At 40.7% G+C, this 11,312-nt stretch overlaps 1 protein-coding gene across 1 annotated transcript; it reads right to left on the bottom strand.

Annotated features, from left to right (window-relative positions):
* Positions 1-625: 625 nt before the first annotated feature.
* Positions 626-4,981, bottom strand: LOC311498924 (protein NLRC3-like; the record flags this gene model as incomplete). Its single annotated transcript, XM_084559711.1, has 5 exons — positions 3,384-4,981; positions 3,129-3,302; positions 2,833-3,006; positions 1,390-1,436; positions 626-1,155 (listed from the first exon to the last, which is right to left on the bottom strand). Exons 1-5 carry the CDS (start codon positions 4,925-4,927, stop codon positions 626-628), a joined length of 2,469 nt encoding a protein of 822 aa, XP_084415837.1. The 5' UTR covers positions 4,928-4,981.
* Between the last annotated feature and the right edge of the window lie 6,331 nt (positions 4,982-11,312).

Raw genomic sequence — 11,312 nt, 5'->3', positions numbered from 1 at the left:
GGGGTCCAACCCGGTACTAGAATGGTGTACCTAATAAAGTGGCCGGTGAGTGTAAATTTATCATAAGCAAGGCAGATTGATTTACTAGTGTTAGAGTTTATGATTAATACTTCAGTTTCCATTAATTAATCACTTTCTGCCTCCTGCCTCTGTCGTATTAACCTTGAAATTGTAATCTTTCTTTACTACTCGCAGTTCTTTCCATCGGCAATGGGCTTGACTCCGATCAGCTATCTGTCCAGCTCCCCTGAAAGAACACAAGAATACTACAGAACATATACCTCAACAGACCTATATAATATAACGTAGAATCTGAACGATGTATATTGATTTTCTAAAAATTCATCAGATTCATCAGAGTCATTGTATAAATGTTTATAAAACTCTGTAAAAAACAACAACCCAACAACAACTATGGTTTCAATCTGATGCATTAGCACAGCTTTCAGTGGCACTCAAGGAAAAATTGAGTCAAATAAACCAAGGTTGAAGACCAGAAATTTCTGTGTATTGATCATAAAAGTGAACCACCAGTGATTCAACTGTAAACCAAAGAGAAACATCATCCACCATCAACATTTAAACCTCAGAGTTGAAACTGCTGTCACTTCAAAGACTCTCCTTCCTACAGAGAACACAGAGACACTGAGGAACCATGCGACCAGAAGACAAATCCAGGACAGAGAGGTTGAGTGAATGTGGTGTTGAAGGTGTAGAGGTGGATCAGTTTGTCAGAGGAGACTCTGTAGAAGGACAGAGTTCCAGCAGGACAGTCCACATACACTGATACTCTGTTAGAGACAGAGGAGGAGGAGATGGATGTTTCTCTGTTATTGTGCCAGACAGAGTAACCACCAGCAGAGATGCTCAGACTCCAGGACTGATCATTCTCCCCAAACCTGCTGTCATTCATGTCTCCTCTCCTTCTGATTCCTCTATAACTCACTGATATATAAACATATCCTCTCCAGTCAACCTCCCAGTAACAGCGACCAGTCAGAACATTTCTACATAGCAGCTGATTCCAGTAGTCAAATCTGTCTGGATGATCAGGATATGGCTGCTCCTCTCTCACATATGTCACCTTCCTGTTGTTGTCAGACAGTTTGAGTTTTCTGTTGACTGAGTTTGTGTCCACTTCAAGTTGACAGAAATCTGATGGAGAGAAAAAGACACAACACAGCTGCAGTTTATCATCTGACACATCTGATGGATTTCTTCTTTCTTTCCTCACTGATCTGTTGTTCATTAATAGAAAGTTTAATGATGATACATTTAGTCAGGATTCTCTTGTCAGTGATGTTTGAATGAATAAATACCACAACTATCAGCTTTGGATTTAAAGACAAACTGACACTTTGATGTTTTATCATCATTAGTCAAACTTACACTTCCTCAGACCAGATTTTAACCTCTGCTCTCCACCATGGTCCATCCTGGAGAAAGAAACACAGTCAGAATGATTTTCTATCCAACATGAGTCCTAACTGCTGTTCAACATGAAGCAGAGTTCATCAGTTTATCAGTGAGACACAGAAACAGACTGAAACTCATCAGTATAGACTGTCTCTGATGTTTCACTGTCTGAAAGATAATGAAATGTAGAAATAAACAGAGCTCAGTCTCCACTGTCAAATATTGATCATGAAACCAAAATGTGATTCTTTGTATTAATATTCTGTCTAAAAACGACACCTTCTTGTCACTAACTGTTAAAAGGCCTGCTAAATGTATGTCAGTGGTGTCTTACACAAGTGAATATAGTTTACTTGTACATTCATTTGACTGTGATTGTCAGAAATAAGCCTGGAACCAAACAAGAACAAACACTGTCACACTGAGAACATAATCTGATGACTGTGGTGTTCAGCCTTTTTCCTTAAATAAATGATGACCTGTTGAACAGTGCGAAGAGTTATATTCAGTATGTTATATTACATTATTTGACATGTCTATTTGTCTGTGTATAGTTTTCCTCCAGCTGATCCAGACAGGCTGCAGTGACGTCCAACATGAGATGAAGAGCTGGACTAACAGGACTTCTGGTCAGTGCAGAGAACAATTTGAAAGTCTTCACTTCATCACTGATTCCTTGTTACAGCCCAGATGTGTTAACTTTAATACTGATGTTTTTCTAAATGTAAGATTTGACTTTAAATTGTTAAACTATTGCTTGAATAGCAGTAACAATGTAATGTTAAATGTTAAATGTAAAGTTGAAATAAATATATGGATGTTCTGTATCACTGAGTTGTATTTGTCTTTATTTCCTGTTAACTGAGCCTTTATAAATGCTTTATAAGGCATACATAGTCCTCACTTTACATTAAGTTTACTAACAATCAATAAATGGTTAAGAACTACCTTAATTAACCATGAATTACAGTAAGATTACATGTTTACAAACAATCTATTAACACACTTTGTAGCTATTAATACATGTGTCAATAATAAGATGCATAAATGTACATTTAAAAAGTTTATTATTCCTTTACTTACACTTGGTAACTTGCCTTTACGGACCACTGAAAACTCTTTAATACCTAGTTTGTAAATACATTAATTTTGAATTTATAAATGACAAAGCAATAATTTGTAAAGAATAAAAATACAATTATTAAACACATTATACAGATGCTTATATATTATGAATGAAGCATATACAGCTGCATTGATAAACTGCTTACTAATGATCTATTAATGTAGGACTAATGCTTTATAAATGATAAATTAAGTGTTTACTAATATTTTACTAATGCTTCATAGTGTGACATTATTATAAAGTGTTACCGACAAACCTACACTGTGTGAGCTCCTGTTGTCTGTTTATACCTGAGAGTGTCCAGTCTCCAGAGTGGATCCTCCAGTCCAGCAGACAGCAGCTTCACTCCCTTGTCTCCTGGATGGTTGTAGCTCATGTCCAGCTCTCTCAGGTGGGAGGGGTTGGAGCTCAGAGCTGAGGCCAGAGAAGAACAGCCTTCCTCTGTGATCAGACAACCTGACAGACTGGAGATAGAAAAATATCAGAAAATCAAGAAGAAGAAGGAAAATCCTCCAGATGTTGAACTTCTGCACCAACATGAACCTAAATCAGGATTTAACTGATCAACAACCAGCTGTATCCTGACCTGAGAGTTTCCAGTTTCCAGTGAGGACTCTCCAGTCCAGCAGACAGCAGCTTCACTCCTGAATCCTGCAGGTTGTTGTTACTCAGGTCCAGCTCTCTCAGACTGGAGGACTGGGATCTGAGAACTGAGGACAGAGCTCCACAGCTTCTCTTTGAGAGGTTACAACTGCTCAGCCTGAAGAAGAATCAACATCAAATGTTTTATTTGTCATTTACTAAATGAATCATGTTTCAAATAGTTCCTAAATCCACCTACAGAGCTTTGTTGGAGGCTTTGACCACTGGCAGCAGCCTCAGAAGAGTCTCCTCTGATGCAGAGTATTTCTTCAGGTCAAACACGTCCAGATCTTCTTCTGATGACAGTAAGATGAAGACCAGAGCTGACCACTGAGCAGGAGAGAGTTCATCTGTGGAAAGTCTTCCTGATCTCAGGAACTGTTGGATCTCCTCCACTAGAGAACCATCATTCAGTTCATTCAGACAGTGGAACAGATTGATGCTTCTCTCTGCAGACAGATTCTCACTGATCTTCTCCTTGATGTACTGGACTGTATCCTGATTGGTCTGTGAGCTACTTCCTGTCTGTGTCAGCAGGCCTCGTAGGAGAGTCTGATTGGTCTGCAGTGAAAGACCCAGGAGGAAGCGGAGGAACAAGTCCAGGTGTCCATTTGGACTCTGTAAGGCCTTGTCCACAGCACTCTGATAGAAGAGCAATGGATCAGGTTTGTGTTTGGACATCAAAGACCACAAGGACAACCAGGACCATGAGGAGGTTGTTTTCTTCTTTTCTTCAATCAGGTTGACATCAGAGTTGATGAAGGTCAGATGGACATGAAGAGCAGCCAGAAACTCCTGAACGCTCAGATGGACGAAGCAGAACACCTTGTCCTGGTACAGTCCTCTCTCCTCTTTAAAGATCTGTGTGAACACTCCTGAGTACACTGAGGCTGCTCTGATATGGATGCCACACTCTGTCAGGTCTGATTCATAGAAGATCAGGTTTCCTTTCTGCAGCTGATCAAAAGCCAGTTTTCCCAGAGACTCAATCATCTTCCTGCTCTCTGGACTCCAGTGTGGATCTGTCTCAGCTCCTCCATCATACTTGACCTTCTTCACTTTGGTCTGAACCACCAGGAAGTGGATGTACATCTCAGTCAGGGTCTTGGGCAGCTCTCCTCCCTCTCTGGTTTCCAACACATCCTCCAGAACTGTAGCAGTGATCCAGCAGAAGACTGGGATGTGACACATGATGTGGAGGCTTCGTGATGTCTTGATGTGGGAGATGATCCTGCTGGCCTGCTCCTCATCTCTGAATCTCTTCCTGAAGTACTCCTCCTTCTGGGGGTCAGTGAACCCTCTGACCTCTGTCACCATGTCAACACACTCAGGAGGGATCTGATTGGCTGCTGCAGGTCGTGTGGTTATCCAGAGGCGAGCAGAGGGAAGCAGTTTCCCCCTGATGAGGTTTGTCAGCAGCACATCCACTGAGGTGGACTCTGTAACATCAGTCAGGATCTCAGTGTTGTGGAAGTCCAGAGGAAGTCGACACTCATCCAGACCGTCAAAGATGAACACAACCTGGAACTCTTCAAAGCTGCAGATTCCTGCTTCTTTGGTTTTAGCGAAGAAGTGATGAACAAGTTCCACCAAGCTGAACTTTCTCTCTTTCACCACATTCAGCTCTCTGAAAGTCAATGGAAATATGAAGAGGATGTCCTGGTTGGCTTTGTCTTCAGCCCAGTCCAGAGTGAACTTCTGTGTTAAGACTGTTTTCCCAATGCCAGCCACTCCCTTTGTCATCACTCTTCTGATTGGTCCATGTCTTCCAGGTGAGGCTTTAAAGAGGTCTTCTTGTCTGATGGTTGTTTCTGGTCTGTCTGGTTTCCTGGATGCTGTTTCAATCTGTCTGACCTCATGTTCATCATTGACCTCTGCAGTCCCTCCCTCTGTGATGTAGAGCTCTGTGTAGATCTCATTCAGAAGGGTTGAGTTTCCTGCTTTAGCAATCCCCTCAAACACACACTGGAACTTCTCCTTCAGAGTAGATTTAACTTTACGTCCACACTCTGCAGCACCAGTTCCTGAATAAACAAGAAATGTAATGAATTAGTGATCTCATTCATTTTAATAACATTCACATGTGACTGTTTTCAGTCCAGAAGAATTTATAGATGTGATTCAGATGTTTTCATCATATTAACATCAGAGTCTAGAAATATAAACTTCTCCCATGTTTCCTCCATTTCCTCTTTCCATCAAGTTAAAGCTGTTAAATCCTCTTACTGCTCTGCAGACAGTCAGCCAGCTCCTCCTGCTTCATTCTCCTCAGGAAGTTCACTGTGATCTTCACAAATAAATCTCTTCTGCTCCTCCTCTGCTCTCCATCCTCACCCTCCAACACCTCCTCATCCTCCCTCTGACTCTCTAAGCATTCTGGGTAATCTGGACTCAGAACCTTCTGGATCTTCTTCAGCTCATTCTTCATAAAACTGATGATGTTCTCCTCCAGCAGCTGGAACAGAATAATAATCCAACTTAAATGATCAGAACACAATCATGTTGATGTGAAAGGCTGCTTGTTGACAGCATTCAACATGAAGACTTCTCCAACCAGAATGCTAGTTTGTGGTTGTTGAGGTTAGCAGTAGTAGCTGTGATTGAACATTTACTCACCATGAATATGGAGTCCAGGTCTTTGTGATTATGATCACTGGAAACCACTGAGATCTTCTGCTGAAGTCTGTGGAGAAACATCTTTGATTCAAACTAACTTCTTTAACAAACACACTTTGGTGATGATCATCATTTTACTGATGCCACAAACACAAGATGAGAACAACAAACACTGCTCTGATTACTGAATGTGGTGTTTTAACAGAGGAAACTAAATGACAGATAAACTCTGGACTAAAACATGACAGTCTAATGAACAGAACTGAATAATGATTAATAGATCTGTGTTAATTCTGACCCTGGATCAGCAGACTGCTGTTCATCTTTGAAGTCAATTTCTCGACCCATAGACCGGTCACTCTTCATGGACACAGATGTGATTCCAGAGGGATCTGGTTTTTGCTGAGGGATCCTGTTAAAATATAATGCAGATTAATACACATTCTTAGTTATTTCGAAATTGAAGTGCTCAAAGCTTAAATAGAAAGTCCTATCTTTGTCAGAGAAATGTATTTTTTCTTTTCTTACCCTGGATCAGCTGACTTCTGTCCATGTTTGAAGTCAACAGGTTGACTCTTAGACTGGTCTCTCTCCATGTACACAGCTGGATACAGGAGAGTCTTATTTCTGCTGTTAGATCTTCCTACAGGCTCCAGCAGATCCCCGTGACCCTTAACAGGACTAAACGGGTATAGAAGATGTGTGAGTGAGTGAGATATTCCTACAAACACAAGACATATCATTTTAATTTTTTAACATTTTTACAAATTTTGACATGTTCCTTCTTATCAGTTCAGAGTGAAACAGTAATCACATGGAGTCTTATGTAGAATCTAATAAAGAGAATGAATTTTGACACAGCTGAGACCTTTCCAGATTTCTCTGGTAGGATTCTCACCTGTTGAACTCACTTCAGGTCGACTTTCAGACACTTTCCACCTTCATGTGTTGAGAACAATCTGCTCATTCTCTCTCATCAGTCCTGGATTTGATCTGAGGACGTCATCACATCCTCATAACTTCAGAGTCTGTAAAAACATCAGAGTGACATTAAAACCAGTTTAATCAGTGGGAGGTTCCCTGCAGTCAGAGGGAACTGTTTCCTTGGTTTCCTTGTTTCTCTCTCTTACCTGACTGACATGATCCATATGAGATGATGTAGTTCTACATCTGTCCACTAGATGGTAATAACTATATAAACATTAACTAAACTAGAACAGTATTCACAAAACATCCTGCACTGTAAGAAAAGTCTGTGAAATAAACATTAATATGCCGTAAAATCATGACATCAAAAATCTGTATCAAGAAAAATAATGAATCAGTGCATATTAGGAATATATTGTAAAAAACAGAACAATGAATAACTGTTAATTTCACAGTATATGTGAAAAGGATCATATTTCCTTGGAGAATTTATATATTACTGTATTATAAACATAGAAAAATTGTAATACTCGAACCAACGCAATGTATTTAAAATTACAATATGGCTTGTTTTAGAGAACTGAAATAAATTGTATACCATTTTACAAATTCAGATGTTGTGATTTCCAGTTAAATGCTGTAACTATGATAACATGAAGAAGTTGAGAGAGAGCCATGAACGCCACTTATTTTAAAATGTATTTCCGTGAGAGCCATATAATATTTATACTGATAACACTGAATACAAATAAATGTGTACATTTTTAAATAAGACCAACAATTTTAGAGTATAATAAATCTCTGAATTTATTCTTTTTAATAACGCTGTTATACTGAAACTAACCAATAATAAATAAAATACTTCTTAACATTAATACGACTTCTGGTGCTGCATGGTCCCGATCATGCACCAATATTGTATTTCACTACAAAACATTGCTAATACTACATAATAAATTACATGAAACACAGCCTTTTACTAAAATAAACAGAACAATTCAGTAAAATTACTGTCTTATTATGATGCTTTTACCATTTAATAAGGCCTTATGTCTGATGTTTTTCAGTGAAATTGAATGGGATTAGATGTAAAATAAGCAACCGCCGCATTTAAATTGTACAGGAAAAAATGGCTTTAATAAAGGCATAGTCATGCTAATTTGGCTGAAAAGGGATGTTGAAATTACCAGTTTAGCATGTAATTTTTATAATGTTATTTTGTAAAGGATTACAGTTTTAAATTGTAAAATTTACAGGCTGTTCTGTAATGTGTTTTACACTCTGCTGTATTGTTTACAATGTTATTCTGGCAACCACAGCTGCCAGTTTTTATTTCAGTGTTAGGTTCAAAGTAGTTCCTAACAGTCTGACTGTTAACTTCCTGGATCCATAATGCCAGCCTTATCAACACATCTGTCTCACACATATGTTAATCTGAATTGACCTGACAGTTTTTAGTATTCATTTTATTTATTGAGCTGTGTCAACTTTTAAAAACAGAACTTAAAGCAGATCTACTGATATCTGTCCTCTAGATGAATCAGTTGGGTTTAAATGAACAGAAACTAATAGTCAGGAGAGCAGCGTTAGAGAGGAAACCAGTCTGATCTCATTTGATTAAAGTCATTTACAAACACCACATGTTGGAAGTTTGTCCGCATCGTTTTTAGATGACATTAAATGTTTAAACCAGGTTAACTTGATCAACTTTAAATGGTTTCTAACCTGAGGCGACGTTTCCTCCGTGTTCGGTTAAAGATGAAGAAAGATGATGATGATCCAGTTAATCATTTACAGATGTTGGACTCTCACCTGCTGAACTCACCTCAGGTTGATTTACTGACTCTTTCTACCTTCGTGTGTGGAGGAAAGAAGCTGCTTCTCTTCCGTTCACAGGTAGTTTTAATGGGCAGGGTCTTAAACTCACCTGGACTCTGTACAGGAGAGGAAATGAGGTGTGTCAAAAGTCTCTTCAGAATAAAATCGACCATAAAACAAGAAGAGTATAATGTTGAAAGTTGTAACTCCAGCTGGAGAGAGTTTACTAAAATAATTACATTTTACTTTAAATTAAAAAGATTCGGAAGACGGTGTAAGCAGTCCAAAGCACCATGAAGCTGCCCGACTTGATTGATGGAGTGAGCAGAGCTGTTAGCGCTCAGACTGTGGTCAGTAACCGCAACATGGAAAACACCATGGAGAGAGCTGTCAGTGCACTGACTGTGGTCAGTAACCGCAACATGGATAACACCTTGGATAGGGCTGTTCGTGCTCTGACTGTGGTCATTAACCGCAACATGGATAACACCTTGGAGACGTTTTCAGCTTTGCAAAGGAGAATGAACAGATTTGAAGACCAGAATGGACAAACAGAGTAAGTCGTGTCTATTGAAATGCGACTACTCGCCCTAACCCAAACAATCATGATCTAATCTGCATTCCGGACCCGGCCGGTCTTGGCCAAGGCCGCTGCTGGAACAACCCCCCAAGAGATCGCTGCAGTGAGACGCTCTGTCCTATTCCTCCCTCCCTTCCTTCACGGACACCTGTTGTTGGTTGACTCCGTCTGGGACCCGATCAAGGACGTCTCCATGGCAACCATGATGTGTTATCGTGATAACATCCTGCGAACTGAGGCACTGACTGGGAGGCAAGACGAAGCGACTCTCAGGGCTTATGTACACACACGCACCCAAGGACACTCCCACACATGCACATATGCAACACACCTCCCTACCCCCAATCACACGCCTTCGCCGCTTTTTCACCCCCAATGCATCAGGCGCGGTCTGATGGCGGCGCCCTTGGGGCAGCAGCTGAGGCTGGCTGCCTGTCTGCGCTGGCACACCTCCATCCCCCTCCCCCAGTGCATGTTGTTTTGAGTTCTTATGTTGTAAAGTCTGCTCATATGTGCTTATGTTGCTGAGGTTTTTTTTCCCCCGGTCCCACACTGTACTCCCACAGAGGAGTGTAGTCTGGGAGCTGCTTTTTTTTTTTCTCCTCCCCTCTCCTCTTGTTTCTTCCCATTTCCTCCCCACACTATTACCTAACACTCATTCATTGTGTCTCTTTATTTGTCTGTGAAGGTTCTCAGTCATCCAGGTCATGGTATATCCAAAAAAGGTTCAAAAAAGGCAACTGGACTTGTAGTTTTTTAGAGAAGACGTTTCACCACTCATCTGAGTAGCTTCTTCAGTTCTAAGGGACTGGTGGGAAGTCTGAGGTTTAAATAGGAACTCCTCCTGAAACAAATTGCTTGTTATGCTAATAACCAGAAACTGGTGCACCTAATTTCCATTAACGGCTGGGTACTTACCTGTTGTTGAGGGGGTGGACTGTTTTTGTCCCTGTCCTCTTCCCTATGAATGGTTCTCGAACGACTCTTGTCCGTCTGGTCAGAGTGAACTGAGTCAGAGGACAGAGAGTGTCCTCTGTCCTCTGTGGACAGAGAATCTGTGCTTTAATGTCCCAATGAAACCTCCTATCTGCCACCAACGGTCCTCACAAATATAGAACAACATGTGAGTGAGTGTGTATGTGAGGAATGGAAATGTGAGTGGGTAAGGTGTGTTTAGGCCCCGCCCACCCCTCAGGTATGACCAGCCAATACTTAGAGGATGACACACACACACACCCACACACACACTAGATACTAATCATTCTCTTCATGTGTGTCTTATAAATTTAATGGTGACTAATTATTTTCTATAGGTTTACTAAATGGTAAAATCATGTATTCCGTGCTAAAATACAACATCTAATCTGTATTTACAACATAGATTGATTCTGCATCTCTATTTACAGCTCATTACTCCTTATGTGAATGTTTACTGTTGCTATGGCAACAAGAGACTGCCGACGCTAGATGTGGCCAACCATCCCAAAACCATCCCATAAAATCACAAATGGTCATAATAAGACAAATCAACTCCAACTGCCAACAGTTCCACTCCTTAAACTCTGAGCTAATGTGTTGTTACCTGTCAGGTTGTCATAGTGACCATAGACTGTCACCTGAATAGGACAACATGTCCTCAGCTCTGGACTGACCCATGAACTCTGACCTATAGTAGCAGGAGATGACATGGTGTGAGCCCGTCTCATCATCAGTAGTCCAGAACCACAAATGAAGGTCTATTTGTTTGCTCTTTGTGGTTGTATTCATGCTTTCATCAAACATGATAACAGCTTCTCACTAACGCTGCCCGATAGCTCCTTCTTGATGAATGAAGCCATGCCATATTTGGTGATATATGCCGTTTGATTTTCACCACAGGTGAATGACTCTGCAAGCTGAGAATCAGGGAACATGGCAGCAAAGACGTGACTTATGTCCTCGTTATATTGAAATGAATTGTGCCTCACCACAGTATGGAGAACCTTTTGGGTCTCTGGTGGTGAAATGAAGCTTTTCATAGTCGACTGAGAGGTGGCGTCTGAACTTGTAATGTTAGGTCCTGCAAACAATGCAGGGATTAGACTGTCCCCGGCTATGGCTAGCTGCTGCCGTGTACCGCTGGTACTTTCCTCCTTTCATATGAGACTCGACGGCTTTGAGCCCCATGGTCCCTAACCAAAAAGTCTT

The sequence above is a fragment of the Chelon labrosus genome (assembly GCF_963514085.1).
Source record: "Chelon labrosus genome assembly, chromosome: 14".
Classification (NCBI taxonomy): Eukaryota; Metazoa; Chordata; class Actinopteri; order Mugiliformes; family Mugilidae; genus Chelon; species Chelon labrosus.
The sequence above is the reverse complement of the archived record's forward strand: the minus strand, read 5'-3'. Positions and strand labels throughout refer to the sequence as shown.